Source organism: Rhincodon typus, chromosome 13 (assembly GCF_021869965.1).
Source record: "Rhincodon typus isolate 14 chromosome 13, sRhiTyp1.1, whole genome shotgun sequence".
Classification (NCBI taxonomy): domain Eukaryota; kingdom Metazoa; phylum Chordata; class Chondrichthyes; order Orectolobiformes; family Rhincodontidae; genus Rhincodon; species Rhincodon typus.
This window is the reverse complement of record NC_063344.1, coordinates 72476560-72498011: the sequence shown is the minus strand read 5'-3', so window position 1 is coordinate 72498011 and position 21452 is coordinate 72476560. Positions and strand designations below refer to the sequence as shown.

General features: G+C 42.3%; 1 protein-coding gene across 8 annotated transcripts in view; it reads right to left on the bottom strand.

Annotated features, from left to right (window-relative positions):
- The window catches only part of ryk (receptor like tyrosine kinase), a 259214-nt gene that overhangs the window by 158634 nt on the left and 79128 nt on the right, over positions 1–21452 (bottom strand). For 6 of the 8 annotated variants that reach the window (XM_048604449.1, XM_048604450.1, XM_048604442.1 and 3 more), the window contains one exon: positions 8428–8508. The exons of the other annotated variants lie outside the window; for them this stretch is intronic. In XM_048604449.1, the coding sequence (XP_048460406.1) occupies positions 8428–8508 (81 nt within the window). The remainder of the gene's footprint in view (positions 1–8427; positions 8509–21452) is intronic. 8 annotated transcript variants of the gene reach the window in all.

Genomic DNA, 21452 nt, shown 5'->3' with positions numbered 1-21452 from the left:
CTTTCAAATCATGGGGACCATTCTGTGATCAAGGAAATTCAAAAATCAATGCTCATTATCGCTGTAGAACCTCTTCTAGAACATCAGAATGTAGGCCATCAGGTCCAGGGAATTTGATGACTAAGGTTCATTAAATTCTCCAGTACAATTTATTTATCCATAATCCCTCATTTCCCCTTTCCACAAAACCCTTCCTTTTCCCACTATTTCTAGAATGTTTTTGTTTGCTAGTGAGAGCATTTGCTCAATGCATCTGCCATTTCCTTATTCCCCATTATAATTTTGTCTGTCTCTGCCTGCCAATGCATTTATTTTTGTTAATATCTTCCTTTTTACATATCAATACAGTGGGTCTCTGACATACAAATGTCTGACTTATGAGCACTTGTACTTTGGAATGTGATCATTTCCTGTACTTAAGAACAGCTGCTTTATATTGTCCTCCATTGTATTCCCATGCATACAAATCAACTGGCGAATGGACTCAGGAAGGGAACCCATTCACAACCAGGGGGGCTGTCTGTCTCTGTCTCTGTTACAAACTGTTTTCTTCATCTCTTGTTAAATTATTTTCATATTTATTTCTCTCCATCAATTTTTGAAGATTCTTTGCTGAAATTCAAAAATCCTTCAACTCCCTAGGCTTACGGAATCCAGTCTATTTGAAAGAACTACTGAAAAGCAACAACTTAAATTGAACTGAAAGTGGAGCACAGGAAGAACAGCAACTTGGAACACAGAACAAATTTTATTGATCAATTTTGTCTATTGCAACACAGCTCCTGTCAAAACTGCCATTGCAAGCTTGGTAGTTAAGAGGTCAAATTGAGCATACAATAAAAATCAAACTTCTTTTTCTCTTATTCACAAGATGTAGGTATCATTGGGTTAGGCCCAGTATTTATTGCCTCATCCCTAATTACCCAGACAGCAGTTAAAAGTCAATCACATTGCTGTAGGTTGAGTCTTACATAGGCCAGACCAGGTAAGGACAGCAAGTTTTCTGCCCTAAAGGGCGTTAGATTCAGTTTCATAAAATAAAACTAATTAGATTTGTGACTGCAAGCTGCATTGATTGTTAGATTCAAGTAAATCACGTAATTACTAAGTAGTCTTAATAAAATTCAAAAATAAGGCTAGTTCCAGTAAAAACCTTTCTTTGATTGTTATAAAAACCCAATTAGCTCACTACTGTCACCTCAAGAAAGAAAACTGCCATCTTTACCTGGTCTAGTCTACATGCGACTCTAGACTCACTGCAATATGCAAAGTTAACTGCTCTATGGAGCAGTTGCAAGCTTGGCACTAGCGAACCACTCAATTCAAGGACAATGAGGCATAAACAATGAATGTTGGCTTTGCCAGTGATGCCACATCCTGTGAAAAAATAAAATAACTATGTTAGAGAACTACATCCACAACCCTCAGCATTATTTCAGTTAAGGAACCGTATTTAGCATACAGGGCAAGTGAGAAACTCTTCTTAGAAGCAAAGAGAAAGAGAGGAAAACAGAAATTTGGATTTTAAATAAATTCACTGTCAACGTACATCAACCACAAATCTAAGTGTTGAAATTAACAGTTAAATCTTGACTAATGAATATTTAGCAATAGTAGGAAGATGAACAAAATGATTAAAGAGGAAAATAATGAAACATCTTGCAGGGGATGGGAACTGAAGCAGCAGTATAGAGACTGGTGAAGAGCTTGAAACTAAGGCAAATGCAGTTAAGGAAGAGCAGCTGGGGAGAAGTTGCTGAGCTCAGCAGAACTGGAAGTTTGGAATGTATTTGCTTCAATGCAAGATAACATCGTTAAGATGGATGAACTTACAAGCCTGGATTAATGCATGCAATTATGTTGTTGTTACTATCACAGAGACAAGGTTGAAAGAGGGACAGGATTGGCAGCTTAGTTATTCCGAATATCAATGTTTTAGATGAGACAAAGGAGGAAGCAAAAGAGTTGGGGGAGTTGCATTACCGGTTGGGGAGAATATCGCAGCTGTATTGAATGAAGATACCTAGGACGGATCTGGCAGCAAAGCATTATGGGTACAGCTCAGGAACAGGAAGGGTGCAGTCACAATGCCAGGATTGTACTACAAACTCCCTGCTGCCAACAGGAGATAAGAGGAAAAGATATGTCGTCAGATTCTGGAAAGATGTAAAAAAAAAACAAGGGTTGCTGTAGCGGGTGATTTTAACTTTCCTACTGACTGGGATTCCCTTAGTGCCAGGGGTTTCGATGGGGAGCAATTTGTTAGGTGTCCAGTAGGGTGTTTTTGAAACAGTATGTGGACAGTCCAATGAGGGAGGAGACCATGCTGGACCTGGTATTGGGAGATGAGCCCAGCCAGGTGATCAAAGTTTTTTGATTGATTGATTTTATAGTCACATGTACCGAAATACAGTGAAAAGCTTTGTTTACGAGCAGTACAGGCTGATCACAGCAAGCAAAGGATATGCTGATCAAAAAGACTTAGAGACATACAGGTAATATTGCAGGTTACATTATTTGAGGCTAGAGTCCATTCAACATTCAACAGCCGGAAAGAAGTTGTTCCTGAACCTGCTTGTGCATGTGTTTACGCTTCTGTATTTTCTGCCTGACGGAAGAAGCTGTAGGAAGTCATTACCAGGGTGCAAAGGGTCTTTGATGAAGTTGGCGGCTTTTCCGTGGCAGCGAACCATGTAAATAGAGTCCATGGATGGAAGGTTGGCTTCCGTGATGGCTTGGGCTGTGCACACCCTTTCTGTAGTTTCTTACGGTCCTGGGCAGAGCAGTTATCATACCAGGCCGTTCTGCACCCGGACAGCGTACTTTCAATGGTGCCTCTGTAGAATTTGGTGAGGGACCTTATGGACATGCCAAATTTCTTGAGCCGCCTGAGGAAGAAGAGGTGTTTTTGTGCCTTCTTGACTGTCACATTTACGTGGGAAGTCCAGGACAGGTCGTCGGTTATCGTCACTCCAAGGAACTTGATGCCAACTCTAACCGAATTAGTCAAGAATTGGAGAATGTGAATTGGGAGCAGCTGTTTGTGGGTAAATCCACATCTGACATGTGGGAGTCTTTTAAAGACCAGTTGATTATAGTGCAGGACAGGTATTTTCATGTGAAAAAGGAGGACTGGAATGGCAGGATTCGGGAAATGATAGGGAAAATTATCAGGTTAGTCAAAAAGAAAAAGGAAGCATACTTAAGGTTTACTGAAGTAAAACCAGACAAAGTCCTCGACGAACATGGAGAAAGAAGTAAGTAGCTCAACCAGGGAGTTAGGAGGGCTTAAAGGGGCTATGAAATGTCCTTGGCCAGCAGGGTTAAGGACAATGCCAACGCATTTTATACATACATTTGGAGCAAGAGGGTAGCTAGGGGAAGAGTAGTCCACTCAAGGATAAAGAAGGGAGGGTATTTGTGGAGCCAGAGGAAATGGGTGAGATCCTTAATGAGTACTTTACATCATTATTCTCCAAAGAGAGGGATGCGAGGTATGTTGAAGTTAGGGAAAGGTGTGTGAGTACTCTCGGGCAGGTCAGCATAATGAAGGAAGAAGTGTTAGGTGTCTTGAAATGTATTAAGGTAGACAAGTCGCCAGGATTAAATGGGAATCTATCCCCGGATAATGTGGGAGGCAAGGGAGGAAATAGTTGGGTCTTTAAGATATCTTTGCATCCTCTTTGGCCTCAGGCGAGGTTCCAAAGGACTGGAGAATGGCCTATTTGTTCCCTTCTTTAAGGAGGGGAAACAGAAATAATCCAGGTAATTACAAGCCGGTGAGCCTGACATCAGTAGTGGGGAAGCTATTGGAGAAGACAGGATTTATTCACATTTGAAAGCAATTGGACTTGTTAGTGATAGGCAGCATGGTTTGTGCAGAGAAGGTCATGTCTCAACAACTTGATTGAGTTTTTTGAGAAGGTGAAAAGAATGATTGATGAGGGAAGGGCAGTGGATGTTGTCTACATGGACTTTAGTGAGGCATTTGATAAGGTGCTTCTTGTCTGGTACAAAAGGTAGAGTCTCATGGGATCCAGGGTGAGCTGGCTAGATGAATACAAAACTGCTTGGTTAAAGAAGACAGAGAGTAGCAGTGGAAGGGTGTTTTTCAGAATTGAGATTACAGAGGATACCAGTGTTGTTTCGCAAGGATCAGTGCTGCGACATTTGTTGTTTATAATATTTGTAAATGATCTGGAGGAAAATGTAGGTAGTTTGATTAGTAAGTCTGTGGATGACACCAACATTGGCCGAGTTGTAGATAAGGAGGATTGTCAAAAGATACCGTGAGACATCGATCAATTGCAGAGAAATAGCAGATGGAGTTTAATCCAGAAAAATGCGAGGTGATGTATTTTGGAAGATCAAATTTAGGCGCGAATTATACAATAAATGGCAGAACCCCTAGGAGCATTGACATAGAGGGATCTGAGTATACAGGTCCACAGATCCCTGAAAAAAGAAACACAGGTGGATAAGGTGGTTAAGAAGACATACAGCATGCTTACCTTCATCGGTCGGGGCACTGAATAAAGAAGTTGGCAAGTTATGTTACAGCTGTATAAAACTTTAGTTAGGCCACATTTGGAATATTGCTTGCAGTTCTGGTTGCCACACTACGTGAAGGGCGTGGATGCTTTGGTGAGGGGGCAGGATGTCACGTAGTCTAGAGGGTTTCAGTTATGAGGAGAGATTGGATAAACTTGGATAATTTTCATTGGAAAGATGGAGGCTGAGGGGCAACCTGGGTGATTGAGGTCTACAAAATTATGAGAGGCTTGGATAGGATGGATAGTCAGAGGCTTTTTCCCTGGGTGAAAAAGTCAACTACAAAAGGGCACAGGTTCAAGGTGAGGGGAGAAGTTTAGGGGAGAAGTGAGGGGAAAGCTTTTCCACACAGGGTGGTGTGTGCCTGGAAAGCACTGCCAGTGGAGTTGGTGGAAGCAAGCAAGTTAGCAATGGTTAAGGTGTATCTTGATAGACACATGTACAGGAGGCAAACAGAGGGACAGAAACCATGTATGGGCAGTAAGTAGCTGGTCTAAATAAGGACTAGGAATCGACACAGATTTGGTGGGTTGAAGAGCCTGTTTATGTGCTGTATCGTATTATTGTATCTAGAAACCAAAGATATAATAAATCTTAAAGAATTTGGAAAGGGCAAATCTTGTGCATCCAACCTCAATTAATTTTTTGAAGAGATATTAGAGAATAATGTATTACATGTGGCATATCTATACTTCCAAAAGGTAATAAATACCACATATGAGACTGCTGACTAAGGTCAGAATGTGCGGGGGTAGAGGATAAGTAGTTGAATGGAAAGCTGGTTTTCAGCAAGAAAGCAGACAGTACAAACAAAGGGTAACTATGAAGAGTGACAGAAGGTAGGAAGAAGGATTGTACAAGGATCACTGTTAATTACAACATTGTCACCTACAAATTGATAATTTAGACTAGAGTTGGACATAACATGCTTTAAATTTTCAGATGGCATAAAACTTGAAGAGTCAACACTGAAGGAGGACTACAACAAATTACAATAAGACATTAATAAACTTAGATTGGAACTATAATTGACAAATGGATTTTGATGTAAGCAACTGAGAGTTATTACATTTTGGTAAGAAAATACTAATTAGAAAACAAGAATCCAATGGGGTAAATGAGCGAAGGGATCTAAGATCACAAATACATACACCACAGATACAGCCATAATTCAAGTAGACCATGCACTGTGGTCTATTACACAGATAGAACTGAAGGAAAAGGAGGAATCTTGCTAAATCTGTATCAAACCTTGGCTAGACCACATTGAACATACCGTGCATCATATTATAAAAATGGATACGCAAAATACACAAAGAAGACTGAGAAGGATGACACCAGAACTGAGAAGTATGATGGAGGAAAACAAATTGGTTAAGTACTTTTCCTTTTAAAGCAGAAGGCTGAAGTCTAACTGAGGTCTTTAAAGCTGAGAACTGTTTTGTTGGAGTAAACTGAGACACAGTGCTGTGACGTGGAGGCAGTCAGAATGAGGAACAAGCTATCACAATGCTTTTATTTACTTAGTGACTTTTATACAATCCTGGGTATGGAGGGACTGGTCTTTTAAAGGGAGGTTGAGTAGGTTGAGAGGGTACTCATTACAGTTTAGAAGAATGAAAGACAACCTTACTGAAAGATACAAGATTTTTAAGGAGCTTGACAAGCTAGATGAGAAAAGTTATTTCCCTTTGTGGGAAGGTCTGGGACCAGACAGCATAAGCTCAGAATAAGGGGTCACCGATTTAAAAAAGAGACACGGAGGAATTTATTCTCTCAGACGATATTGAATCTGTGGATTCTTTACCACACAGGGATGTCGAGAATGGGTAATTAAGTATTTTCAAAGGCTGAGACAGACATTCTTAATCAGTGAGGGAATCAGATTCTGGGGAAAAGGCAGGAAAGTGGAGTTGAGGATAATCAGATCAGTCAAGGTCTCATCAAATGGCAGAGCAGACTTGATAGGCTGAATGGCCTACATCTTATGGTCTTATCATAAAATGCTGTGAGGTATTTCGCAAGCTCAATGCAAAACTAAACATGACATTAAGTTACATATTGTATTAGGGCAAATGATGGAAAAAAAACTGATCAAACAGAAGTTTTAAGGAGTGTATTAAAAGAGGGATAAATGAGGTAGAGGCATGGGAAGGTTTGGGAAAGATATTCTAAAGATTAGGGACTAGACAGGTGAAGTTACAGTCACCAATGGTGGAGCGAATAAAATTGGAAATGCTTCAAAACGCCAGAATTAGATGGCACTTATTTTGAAGGGCTTTAAAATCAAGGTCTGAGAATCATAATAACTTAGTGAACACTGTGATTATGGTGAATGGGATTTGGTGTGGACAGCAGAAATTTGAATGACAAAGATCGTGCAGGCTAGAATGTGGGACAGCAGCCAGGTCTGTGTTGGAATGGTTAAATCTAGATGTGACAAAAGCATTGACAAGGCTTTCCACAGCAGATTATCTGAAGGATGGGCAGAGTTGGGTGAAATGACAGAGGTAGAAATGGGTGGTCTTAAGGTGTCAAGAATATGTAATCAGGAGTTCATCTTCATGTTAAAGATTACATCAAGGCTGTGAACAGCCTGGTAAGCCTCACACTTTTGCCAGGATGTCGTATGGAACTGGTAGCTAATGAATGGAGCTTTTGGCAGGGATTGAAGACAAAAACTTCAGCATTCCCAATATTTAGTTGAAGGAAATTTATGCTCATACAGTATCGGATGTTGGTCAGGCAATCTAACAATTTAAACAGTGGAAGAGGCCAAAAGACAAAGGTACATTGGATGTCTTTAGAGTACAGGTGGAAACTGGTACCGTGTTTTCAGATGATGTCATTTAGGGACATCATGAAGAAATAGGAAAGGGTCAAAGTCAGATCCTTGAGGTACATCACAGGTAACTATGTTGGACAAGAAGCAATGTGCCAAGAAGCAATGTGCGGATGACTTTCTCGCTACAATTGAATATATAATAATAGAATCAAATAGCACTGGCAAACATGTTTTTAAGGGGAGGTTCGAGAGACATATGTGGCAGAAGGGAATAAAAGATTCCGCTGATAGATCTGTGAGAGGGAAAGGAGATGCTGTGAGTGAAGTGTTTTGGCTGTCTAAAAGATTATGTAGCACATTAAGGGGAGGCAATGGCCTTGTGGTATTATCGCTGGACTGTTAATGCAAAGAGCCATGTAATGTTCTGGTGGACCTGGAAACAAATCCTGCCACAGCAGATAGGGAAACTTAAAATTCAATTAAAAAAAAAGTGGGATTAAGAGTCTAATGATGGCCATGAAACCATTACCCATTGTCAGGAAAAACCCATCCGGTTCATTAATGTCCTTTGGGAGAGAAAAGTGCTATCCTTACCTAGTCTGGCCTACATGCCACAACAATGTGGTTGACTTTTAACTGCCCTCTGCGCAATTAGGGATGGGAAATAAACGCACCCTAGCTAATGACACTCACATCCGGTGAATTAATAAAAGAAAAATACAAAAACAGATCAATGCAATTCTATGTCAGAACATGGCATTGGGACGTAAGGGGTCCAAGAAACGGCACTCAAGGGCAAATGTCTCATGCAATCAGAAATGAATTATTTTAAGCGTGCTTACTAAATATTGGACCAGTCGGATTCTGGTCTGTAAGTAATTAAAATAAACTTTCAATATTTGCTACATATTTAATTTTGCATTTTACTTCATCCGAAAACAATATCCAAATCCAATTTCCATGTACATAATAAATAATCTTTAAATCTGTTGATTATGAATTGGAGGACAATTCATGTTTTGTGTTTTGTTTGTTATGTGATAGACCTTCCTAAGTAAAATCGTTGGTGTCAGCAATTCCATGACGCTCACCTGACTTTTTGGAAGCTTGGGTGACACCATTTTGCCTTTCTTCTTCAGGATTGCACCCAGGAAGTTCCTTCAGATCACTTCCTGCGAGGACAGGAAGTTGTGTTACAGCCATATTTTATTCCCCTTTTTTTAAACATAGAGCACTTACTCCACTCACAAAGTTAATATAATATTAAAATATCATCAACTGATTGGGGGTTGGGGGGTTGGGAGGGTTAGGGTTTGGAGGCGAGGGGCGCGCAGTGGTCGCCATTTCCCATACAGCAAGCAATGCAAAGGAACTTTCCTGGGCAAAGCTCAAAGAGAAAGGGCAGAATGGTTTATCTTGCACAAAAAGATTCACAGCTCTATTCTTGGACAACTTAAGAATATTATGTACAAATGGGTTTCAATTCAAACAAACAGTCTGTTAAATGAATAATTTGGGTAACTAATACTAAGGAATGAATACACTATAAAACAATACTTCATAGAAATTGATTCAAGTTAAGATTTTATTGCAACATGTTTAGTATTTTAAATAGCTGATATACAGTGTTCACATTTACGCTGACTGTATTAAATTTCCCACTGAAGTGCATACCTAATACTTATGAATGGTTCATCTGCACATACTAACTGGAAAAAAATTCCCATCTCCAGTTGTCATGTAGTTATTTTTATCCCTTCTCCATGATACATTTCAATTTACCCTATAATTCTTCATTCCTAATGTCTGAAATATACAGACCAGTTATCCAGAATTTATTTTCAGCAGGCCTTGAAAGTCTCAGATTCACCCCTTGTGACATTGAGCTGAAGCCACTGGATCAATGCTGTCAAATAGAATGGGTTGGATGCTGAACACTTAAGCGCTTTTCAAGCTCTGAAACATTTCTCATGGCTGAATGTAGAGTAGGTCCAAGATGTCTGATATTGGGGCTGGAGGATTTGAGTTATTCGAAGAGGCCGAATAGGAAATAGACCTTTCGGTCCAACTCGTCTGTACTGACCAGACATCCCAATCTGACCTAGCTCCAATTGCCAGCATTTGGCCCATATCCCTCTAAATCCTTCCTATTCATACACCTTTTTGATGCCCTTTAAGTGTGAGAATTGTACCCATCTGCACCACTTTTTCTGGCAGCTCGCTCCAGACACAGATCACCTTCTGCATGAAAAAGTCATCCGTCAGGTCTTTTGAAAATCTCTCCCCTGTCATCTTAAACCTATGCCCTCTAGTTTTGGAGTCCCCTCACCCTAGGAAAAAGACCTGGGCTATTCACCCTCTCCACGCCCCTCATGACTTTTTTTAAACCTCTATAAATTCACCCTCAACCTCCAATGCTTCAGGGAAAAAAGCCCCAGCCTGTCCAGCCTCTCCCAAAAACTAAAACTCTCCAGTCCCAATATCAATGAAGGGATATATTGCTTAATTGCTGATAATGTTCGATTTACCCTGGACCACGGTATATTAGTATATCACACACATTTTTCAAATGAATGGGTTATAAAACATGAGTTTGCATTGCTTAACACCAGATTGGGAGTGCTTTAATCTTATGTATATATCGAAATCTGACTCATACACTTCAGTTACGCATTTTAATGTTATTCTGTAACCCAGAAAATTCCAAAATCCAGAAATGTCTTGGTCCCAGGTATTCTAGATTGATGACATTACATAACATGCAGTCACGTTAAAAATTTATTTAAGACATTAAAAAGTTACATAAATTTGTGCGGCTGTAATTCCATTAATCCTCCAACAATACCATTACATAGGAGTCGCTGATTCACACATGTCCAAATTATGAACACACACACTTCTGAACGCGATCCCATACAGGGGTATAGTGTAACTTTAAAGATTCGACATACAAACATTTCCTGTGCTTACAAATGGCCGTTTTATATTGTTCTGCACTGTGTTCTGACTCGTGTACAAATCAACTTGTGAAAGGACTTGGGAACAGAACCCATTTGCTATCCAGGGACTGCCTGTAGTACCTCAGTTTGGCAACTCCTCAACTTATATTGCATTCAACTGCTTTGTTATAGACCTGGGTCAGTTATCGCAACACTCCTCACCTGAAGATTACATTTAATGCACAATGTCATAGGAGTCTACGTTGTGTAACTAAATAGCTTCTGAAAGAAAAATTACACTAGCGGTCTTTATGTGAAAATGCGCAATTGTCTAAATTAAAAAATACACAAACAGCACTTTGATACATACTGGCAAGTTTTCTGCCCTTTTATAACATAGTGGTTTTCTTGAAATTGTTGTATCAAACCAAGCACTTGGGAATTGAACTTATTTGTAAAAAAGCAAATGGCACACATTACGGTTGTTCAGGGAATGAAGTCTCTAGTCGCTTTTCTTACGCTCCTAGTCGTGCTGACCCTTTTGTAACTGAAGTCTCACAGCAAAGTCACATGACTTGGAAGTCCTCTACCAAGTTGTATCAAAAGAATGACCAACATTATTACGATAGCGATAACAAGGTGTAGAGCTGGATGAACACAGCAGGCCAAGCAGCATCAGAGGAGCACGAAGGCTGACGTTTCGGGCCTAGTTCCTTCTTCAGAAAGGGGGGAGGGAAGGGGATTCTGGAATAAATAGGGAGAGAGGGGGAGGCGGATAGAAGATGGGTGGAGGAGAAGATAGGTGGAGAGGAGACAGACAGGTCAAAGAGGTGGGGATGGAGCCAGTAAAGGTGAGTGTAGGTGGGGAGTTAGGGAGGACATAGGTCAGCCCAGGGAGGACGGACAGGTCAAGGGGGCGGGATGAGGTTAGTAGGTAGGAGATGGGGGTGGGGCTTGGCGTGGGAGGAGGGGATAGGTGGGAGGAAGGACAGGTCAGGGAGGCGGGAAAAAGCTGGGCTGGTTTTGGGATGCGGTAGGGGGAGGCAAGATTTTGAAGCTTGTGAAGTCCACATTGACACCATTGGGCTGCAGGGTTCCCAGGCGGAATATGAGGTGCTGTTCCTGCAACCTTCGGGTGGCATTGTTTTGGCACTGCAGGAGGCCCAGGATGGACATGTCGTCTGAGGAATGGGAGGGGGAGTTGAAATGGTTCGCCACTGGGAGGTGCAGTTGTTTAGTGCAAACCGAGCATACGTGTTCTGCAAAGCGGTCCCCAAGCCTCCGCTTGGTTTCCCTGATGTAGAGGAGGCCACAACGGGAACAGTAGATACAGTATACCACATTAGCAGATGTGCAGGTGAACATCTGCTTGATGTGGAAAGTCTTCTTGGGGCCTGGGATGGGGGTGAGGGTGGAGGCGAAGGGGCAAGTGTAGTACTTCCTGCAGTTGCAGGGAAAAGTGCCGGGTGTGGTGGGGCTGGAGGGGAGTGTGGAACGGACAAGGGAGTCCCGGAGAGAGTGATCCCTCCAGAAAGCAGATAAGGGTGGGGAGGGAAAAATGTTTTTGGTGGTGGGATCAGATTGCAGATGGCAGAAGCGTCGGAGGATGATGCGTTGGATCCGGAGGTTGGTGGGGTGGTACTTGAGGACGAGGGGGATTCTGTTTTGGTTGTTATTGCGGGGAGGGGGTGTGAGGGATGAGTTGCGGGAAATGAGGGAGACACGGTCGAGGGTGATCTCGACCACTAAAGGGGGGGGGGGGGGGAAGTTGTGGTCCTTGAAAAACGAGGACATCTGAGATGTACGGGAGTGGAATGCCTCATCCTGGGAGCAGATGTGGTGGACGCAAAGGAATTGGGAATAGGGGATGGCATTTTTGCAGGAAGGTGGGTGGGAGGAGGTGTATTCTAGGTAGCTGTGGGAGTCGGCGGGCTTGAAATGGATATCGGTTTCCAGGTGGTTGCCAGAGATGGAGGTCCAGGAAGGAGAGAGAGGTATCAGAGATGGTCCAGCTGAACTTAAGGTTGGGGTGGAAGGTGTTGAAGTGGATGAACTGTTCGAGCTCCTCATGGGAGCACGAGGCAGCGCTGATACAGTCATCAATGTAACAGAGGAAGAGGTGGGGTTTAGGGCCAGTGTAGCTATGGAACAGGGATTGTTTCACGTAACCTACAAAGAGGCAGGCATGGCCACCCCCTTTGTCTGTAGGAAGTGGGAGGAATTGAAAGAGAAGTTGTTGAGGGTGAGGACGAGTTCGGCTAAGCAGATGAGGGTGTCAGTGGAGGGGGACTGGTCGGGCCTGCGGGACAGGAAGAAGCGGAGGGCCTTTAGGCCATCTGCATGGGGAATGCAGGTGTATAGGGACTGGACGTCCATGGTAAAGATGAGGTGTTGGGGACCGGGGAATTGGAAGTTTTGGAGGAGGTGGAGGACGTGGGTGGTGTCACGGACGTAGGTAGGGAGTTCCTGGACCAAGGGGGAGAAAATGGAGTCGAGATAGGTGGAGATAAATTCGAATGACTGCTTCAAAAAACATTGAGGAATGGACCTGAATGCTGACTCTTGTCAGCAACACCATCATCCTGGGAACTAGTACAAAAACATTCTACAGAGCTCAACTGCTCCGCCTCACCTTCCTAAAGAGGAATTGAAAGAGTGCCAGGATCTATCAATCTCTTAACTGAATTAAAGAAATCCAACTGCTACTAAATTCGTTGTGTTTCAAATGTACAATGTGAGTTCCTTACTTTGATATAGATGTATAATTAAATGCCATTTGTAACAGGTAAATCATCTAAGTAAAATAATATTTCTTTTAGCTGTCATCTTCGAACATAGAACAGTATAGCACAGTACAGGCCCTTCGGCCCACGATTTTGTGCTGAACTTTTACCCGAAAACTAAGGTCTATCTAACCTCCACCCCCATCTTATACTATCATCCATATGCCTATCTAATAGCCGCTTAAGTGCCCCTAATGAGGCCGACTCCACTAACCTCTCTGGCAATGCATTCCACGCCCCTACCACTCTCTGAGTAAAAAGAGTCTCCCCTATATCTACCTCCACTCACTTTAAAACTATGCCCCCTCATAATAGCTACCTCCACTCTAGGAAAAAGTCTCTGGCTGTCCACTCTATCTATACCTCTGATCATTTTGTACACCTCTATCACGTCATCTCTCATCCTTCGACGTTCTAAAGAGAAAAGCCCTCTCTCAACCTTTCCTCATAAGACCTTCCTTCCATTCCAGGCAACATCCTGGTAAATCTCCTCTGCACCTTTTCCAATGCTTCCACGTCTTTCCTGTAATGAGGCGACCAGAACTGGACACAATACTCCAGATGTGGCCGAACCAGGCTTTTGTATAGCTGGAGCATAACTTCACGGCTCTTGAACTCAATCCCTCTATTAATGAAAGCTAACACACCATACGCCTTCTTAACAACTCTATTCACCTGGGTGGCAGCTTTCAGGAACTGTGGACATGAACCCCAAGATACCTCTGCTCCTCCACACTGCCAAGAATCTTTCCGTTAACCCTGTATTCTGCTTTCAAGTTTGTCCTTCCAAAATGAATCACCTCACACTTTTCAGGGTTAAATTCCATCTGCCACTTCTCAGCCCAGCTCTGCATCCTATCAATTTGTAACCTAGAACAGCCCTGCGCACTGTCCACAACTCGACTTCTTCTGCAAGAGAACCACAGAGTGTTTAGGTCAGGTAAGATACGTGGTTTTAACATGGTTTCAGCTCCATGCATATACTTCCTACTATTGTCAGTACAATTATTTACAATTGCAACATTATTTATCAATTCAGTTGTGCAGAATGTTTTAGAAATGCAAAGCTCATCAAATATACAGTCACATTGAGCTTTATGGAAAATCATTGTTAACCCAAGAGTAATTTATAAATTTACACCATGAAAATGTATTAATTTACAAGGGTTCTTTTTGTACTTAAGAATACACTTGCAGCTACATGTGCAGTTTACACAACATCACTGGACTAGAATAAATACAATAAAATGCAAACAAAAAACCCTTAAAATCATGTTTCCTCTCTCACAACTGCCTCTGTTGCATCATTTCTACAATTATTTCCTTCCACTATATCTCTTAGCTAGTTTTAAGTCTCATCTTCCTGTAGCTTATTAATCCAAACAAAAAACTCGATACACATTTTGAAAACATCCAAGTCTATAGGTGTGAGGCTGGAAAAGCATAGCACGTCAGACAGCAGTCCTGACGAAGCGTTTCAGCCCGAAGCATTGACTGACTTGCTCTGCTTTTCCACCCTCACACTACAGACTCTGGCTTCCAGCATCTGCAAGTCCGTATCGTCTCCAAGTTTTTGAAAACGTCTCTTTTGGGAACACAAGATAGGGAAACACAAAGGAGAGAGAAAAGACGAAAAGAATGAGGAAAAGCCAAAGAAGGGAGTGACAACAAATTAAACAATAAAATGAAAAGATTTACTTTTTTCCTATGTTCAACAGTATTTTACTGTAATCTCGCATTTTAAACTTTTTGTTTCTGTATCTGGTGCACTTGTTAGGCATTACATATTCTCAGATACATAAAAACGTGTGTTCTTCTGAGAGATGGCACACAGTGGAGTAGGGTTAATGTCACTGAGCTAGCAAAAAAAAGTTATCAAAACGCCCAGGTCAACACTCTGGTTAATACATGGATTCAAACTCCACCAGCCAGTGGAATTTAAATTCCTTTAATAAAAGTGATTAATTTACAAAATATCTTAATATCGTCCGTGAAACTATCGTTGATTGTTGGAAAAATCAATCCAGTCCATTAATTGCTCTTAAAGAGATCTACATCATTAACTAGTTTGGTGTACATGTGATTCCACAGACACATCAGACACTTAATTGCTGACAAGGACAATTAGGGATGAGCAAAAGTTGGTGTTGCCAGACAAAGCTACATAAAAAGAGGATATAGTTACATGGTAATTTATGCAATTTCTGTTTGATATATTTGCATATCCACTAGGCTGCCATGCTTTCTCCCAAAAAAAGCTGTAGGTCTTGGCACTAGAAATAAATGTTAATCATGGGGGTACCACAGCATAGTTGTCAAGTTACTGGACTAGATACCCAGAGACCAGGATGAGTGATCCAGAGTCAATTTTACAACAGCTGCAGAATTTAATATCTATTAATAAATAAATTAGATATTGATAGCATCAATAAGGGTGATTTGTATAAAATTTCATCAGTAATGTTCCTGCTAAGCTGCATGGCCACTTGGAAGTCCCACGTACCGACTTGCATGTCACTGCATTGACTTTCGTATGCAGAAATTGATGTCGTGCACGGTCAGTGCAACGGGAAGAAATATTACAGCAAATGTAGCCCATCAGGTTCACTAATGTCTTACTTACTCCATGTGGCTCTAAAACCACAACAATGTCATTCACTCCTAACTGCCCTCTGAAATGACCTGGTGAGCCATTCAATTGTAGCCAAGGCATCACCACCATCTTTTCTAGGGCAATTAAATGCTAGTCTTGACAGAAATGTTCACATCAACTAAATAATTACAGTAAATTTTCTGAATGAGGAGAATATTCCATAATTACTATTTTCCAAGAACTCATCCAAAATTCTGCATCTGTAGTGAAACTGCTTACAAATAGTTTCCAAATTCTCTCAGTGGAGATATCCATCCCAACTCCAACAGTACAACTGCCAACCACATAGCACCAGTTATTCCAATGAAAAGCATCTAATCTAACAACAATTCCTTCTAACTCACTAGTGGCTATGTCATAAAGATCTAACAGAATGCCATTTATAATTTATGTGGGCAGCACAGTGGCTCAGTGGTCTTACCTCGCGTGACTGCGGCCTTTTCAGCGGCAGGAGCCCGGGAGGAAGCGCAAGGGCAGCCTGGGAAGGTAAGCTTCCACCCAATAAATTTGGGAGTTAACTAATATCTGAGACACTACACGCACAGTGTCTCCCACCCTTCCACCTCCTCTAACCTAATAATAACGACTAAGTGTGTGAGCAGGTAAGCTATTTGCAATTTTTTTTTCCTCATCTCTTTGTTATCTTTTGGGGTGGTCACCTAGACGCCAAATCCTCTGGGAGCGGGTCGGAAGGCAAAGCCGGAGTCTGTTTGAGTATATAACGGAGTAAACTTACTGGTGCAGCGAACACTGTGAAACTAAAAAAAAACTAATTAATTTTAAATAATTAACTAAGTAGAAATGGCAGGCCAGGTAATGTGTTGTAGCTGTATGATGTGGGAGCTAGCTGATCCCATTGAGAACGGCAGTGATCACATCTGCAGCAAGTGTTGGCTGCTTCAGGAGCTCCAGCTCAAAATTGATGAGCTGGAATCCGAACTCCAAACACTGCGGCACATCCGGGAGGGGGAGAAATACCTGGATACTGTGTTCCAGGAGGCAGTCACACCTGATAGATTAACTAATGTTAATTCGATCGGCGGGCAGGGACAGCAGTGTGTGATTGCGAGTGAGGCAGGTAGAGGGACCCTGCAGACAGGAGCCGTAGCCCTTGACATTGTCCCACGGGGATGAGGCACTTGCTCCCTGCGTGAATGAGGAACAGGGCTGCAGGAAGGATGAGTCAACTGACCATGGCACCATGGTCCAGGAGGATATTCAAGAGGGGAGAGTAAAAAGACAGATTGTAGTTGTAGGGGATTCCATCATCAAGGGGATAGACAGTATCCTTTGTGAGCAGGATAGAGAATCCCGCATGGTGTGTTGCCTGCCTGGTGCCAGGGTGCGAGACATCTCTGACCAGCTTGAGAAGATACTAGAGAGGGAGGGGAAGGATCCAGTTGTTGTGGTCCACGTAGGTACCAACAACATAGGCAGGACTAGGAAAAAAAGACCTGTTTCGGGATTATGACAAGCTAGGAACAAAATTAAAAAACAGGTCTTCAAGGGTCATAATCTCTGGATTGCTGCCCGAGCCACGTGCAAAATGGCATAGGGAGGCGAGGATCAGGGAAGTAAACACGTGGCTAAAAGAGTGTGGGAAAGACGGTTTCCTTTTCATGGGGCACTGGCATCAGTTCTGGGACCTATATCGCTGGGATGGACTCCACCTGAACAGGGCCAGGCGAAAAGGGTAAATAGGGTGGTTAACAGGACTTTAAACTAGTAAGTAGGGGGGAAGGGAGAAGTAAGCGTAGAGGGAGAATAACAATTAATGTAAGGCAAAGCAGCAGGTTAGTAGGTGACGAGGAAGCTTCAACTCCATTGAAAATTCGGAAAAAAGTTAAAGGGAAGGAGATCTCAAGAGCTGTTAGTAATGGAGGTAATAGGACCCAAAAAGGTGCAAAAACTGGCATAAGGGCACTTTATCTGAATGCTCGGAGCATTCGAAACAAGGTGGATGAGTTGACGGTGCAAATCATGGCAAATGGGTATTATTTAGTGGCCATTACAGAGACATGGTTACACGATGGTCATGACTGGGAGTTAAATATCCAGGGGTATCAAACTGTTCGGAAGGACAGACAGGAAGGTAAGGGAGGTGGTGTTGCTCTGATTTTTAAGGATGATATCAGGGCGGTAGTGAGAGATGATATCAGTTCTACTGAACAAAACGTTGAATCCATTTGGGTGGAAATTAGGGATAGCAGGGAGGAGAAGTCACTGATAGGTGTGATCTATAGGCCACCAAATAATGACATGGTGGTGGGGCGGGCAAAAAACATAGAAATAGCTAATGCATGTAAAAATGGTACAGCAATTATCATGGGGGATTTTAATCTACATATCAATTAGTCAAACCAGGTCGGTCATGGCAGCCTTGAGGAGGGGTTCATGGAATGCATCCGCGATAATTTCCTTGAACAATATGTAATGGAACTTACAAGGGAGCAAGCTATCCTAGATCTAGTCCTGTGTAATAAGACAGGAATAATTAATCATCTCATAGTTAGGGATCCTTTCGGAAGGAGCGATCAGAGTATGGTCGAATTTAAAATACAAATGGAGCGTGAGAAGGTTAAATCCAGTACCAATGTCCTGTGGTTAAACAAAGGAGACTATGAAGGAATGAGGAAGGAGTTAGCTAAGGTAGAATGGGAGCAAAAACCTTATGGTGGGTCAATTGAGGAACAGTGCAGGACTTACAAAACAATTTTTCACAGTGCTCAGCAGAAGTATATTCCAGTGATAAGGAAGAACTGTAGGAAAAGAGAGAGCCAGCCATGGATGTCTAAGGAAATAAAGGAAAGTATCAGATTGAAAAAAAAACACATACAAAAAAGCAAAGATAGTGTGAAACTAGTAGACTGGGAAATCTTTAAAGGCCAACAGAAAGCCACAAAAAAAGTTATAAAGAAAAGTAAGATAGATTATGAGAGTAAACTAGCTCAGAATATAAAAACAGGCAACAAAAGTTTCTATAAATATGTAAATCGTAAAAGAGTGGCGAAGGTAAACATTGGTCCTTTAGAGGATGAGAAGGCCAATTTAATAACTGGGAATGAGGAAATAGCCGAGACATTAAACAGTTATTTCGTGTCGGTCTTCACAGTGGAAGACACAAATAACATGCCGAAAACTAATGGCAAGAAGGTTATAGCAGGTGAGGACCTAGAAACTATCATTATCACCAAGGAGGCAGTGCTGGGCAAGCTAATGGGGCTAAAGTTAGACAAGTTTCCTGGCCCTGATGAAATGCATCCCAGGGTACTAAAAGAGGTGATGGGGGAAATAGCAAATGCACTAGTAATTATTTACCAAAATTCACTGGACTCTGGGGTGGTTTCCGCAGATTGGAAAACAGCCAATGTGACGCCACTGTTTAAAAAAGGAAGTGGACAAAAAGCAGGTAACTATAAGCCAGTTAGCTTAACTTCAGGAGTGGGGAAAATGCTTGAATCTATCATTAAGGAAGAAATAGCAAGACATCTGGATATAAACTGTCCCATTGGGAACACCCAGCGTGGGTTCATGAAGGGTAGGTCATGTTTAACTAATTTGGTGGAATTCTTTGGAGGACGTTACTTGCATGGTGGACAATGGGGAACCTGTGGATGTGGTGTATCTGGATTTCCAGAAGGCATTTGACAAGGTGCCACACCAAAGGCTGCTACACAAGATAAAGTTGCACGGTATTACATGTAATGTATTGGCATGGATAGAGGATTGGTTGACCAGTAGAAAGCAAAGAGTTGGGGTAAATGGGTGTGTTTCTGGTTGGCAGTCAGTGGCTAGTGGTGTGCCTCAAGGATCAGTGTTGGGACCTCAATTACTTACAATTTACATAGATGATTTGGAGTTGGGGATTAAGTGTGGTGTGTCAAAATTTGCAGATGACACTAAGATGACTGGTAGAGCAAAGTGTGTAGAAGACACTGAAAGTCTGCAGAGGGATATAGATAGTCTAAGTGAGTGGGCAAAGGTCTGGCAGATGGAGTACAATGTTGATAAGTGTGAGGTCATCCATTTTGGTAGGAATAACAGCAAAATGGACTATGTTTCAAATGATAAAAAATTGCAACAGCAAAATGGACTATATTTCAATTGATAAAAAATTGCAGCACGCTGCTGTGCAGAGGGACTTGGGTGTCCTTGTGCATGAATCACTGAAGGTGGGATTGCAGGTGCAGCAGGTGATTAAAAAGGCAAATGGAATTTTGTCCGCCATTGCTCGAGGGATGGAGTTTAAAAACAGGGAGGCTATGCTGCAGCTGTATAGGGTCCTGGTGAGGCCACACCTGGAGTACCGCGTGCAGTTTTGGTCTCCTTACTTGAGACGAGATATACTAGCACTGGAGGGGATGCAGAGGGGATGCAGAGGAGATTCACTCGGTTGATTCCAGAGTTGAGAGGGTTGGATTATGAGGACAGACTGAGTAGACTGGGATTATACTCATTGGAATTCGGAAGAATGAGGGGAGATCTTATAGAAACTTATAAGATTATGAAGGGAATAGATAAAGTGGAGGCAAGGGAGGTTGTTTCTGCTAGCAGGTGAAACTAGGACTAGAGGGCATCACCTCAAAGTAAAGGGAAACAGATGTAGGACTGAGGTCAGGAGGAACTTCTTCACCCAAAGGGTTGTGAATCTGTGGAATTCCCTGCTCAGTGAAGCGGTTGAAGCTACCTCACTGAATGTTTTTAAGGCAAGGCTGGATAAATTTTTGAACAGTAAAGGAATTAAGGGTTATGGTGAGTGGGCGGCTAAGTGGAGCTGAGTCTCAAAAAGATCAGCCATGATCTTATTAAATGGCGGGGCAGGCTCGAGGGGCCAGATGGCCTACAGCTGCTCCTAGTTCTTATGTTCTTAGCACTGCTGCCTCACAACGCCAGGGACCAAGGGTTCGATTCCAGCCTCAGGTGACTGTCTGTGTGGAGTTTGCACATTCTCCCCAGGTCTGCATGGGTTTCCTCCCACAGTGCAAAGATGTGCAAGTTAGGTGGACTGGCCATGCTAAATTGCCCATAGTATTCATGGATGCCTAGTTTAGGTAGGTTAAAGGGGATGGGTTGCTCTGAGGGTCAGTGTGGACTTGTTGGGCCGAAGGGCCTGTTTCCACACTGTAGGGATTCTATGATTCAGACATCACTGGCAAGGCCAGCACTTGTTGCCCATCCTTAATTCTCTTTGAGCTAACCTCAGTTCAAAGGTTAGTTAAAAATCAACAGTTGGAGATCTGGAACTACACGTGGGACAGACCAGGTAAGGAAGCAAATTTACTTCTCCAAAGGCCATTAGTGAACCAGATGGTTTTTAACAATAATCAATCAATGATTATTTCATATTTACCTGTACTAATATTAGCTTTCAATTTCGGATTTCAAGATTAATGGAACTTATATTACAACAGTTGCAATGACATTTGTACCCACTATCCTCAATGCCTTGGCCTCCGGATTATTGGTGCAGTCAAACTACTGCTACACCTGCATCTCCCCCATTTCCAGCACGTGGATCTCCAAGTTCCTCTGTTCTTGCACAGTTGAGAATTGTGCCATCAAGACTATGTTGACTCTCTCTATCCTTTCTGCAACATTGGATCATGTTCCTTGTATTAAATTGGTTGCGAAATTGGGTAGAGTACTTGTGGATTGGGAGACAGGAAGTTAGAATTTGGTGTTTGTAAACTGGGTTGTGTGTGAGAGTGTGTGTGAGAGTGTGTGTGAGAGTGTGTGTGAGA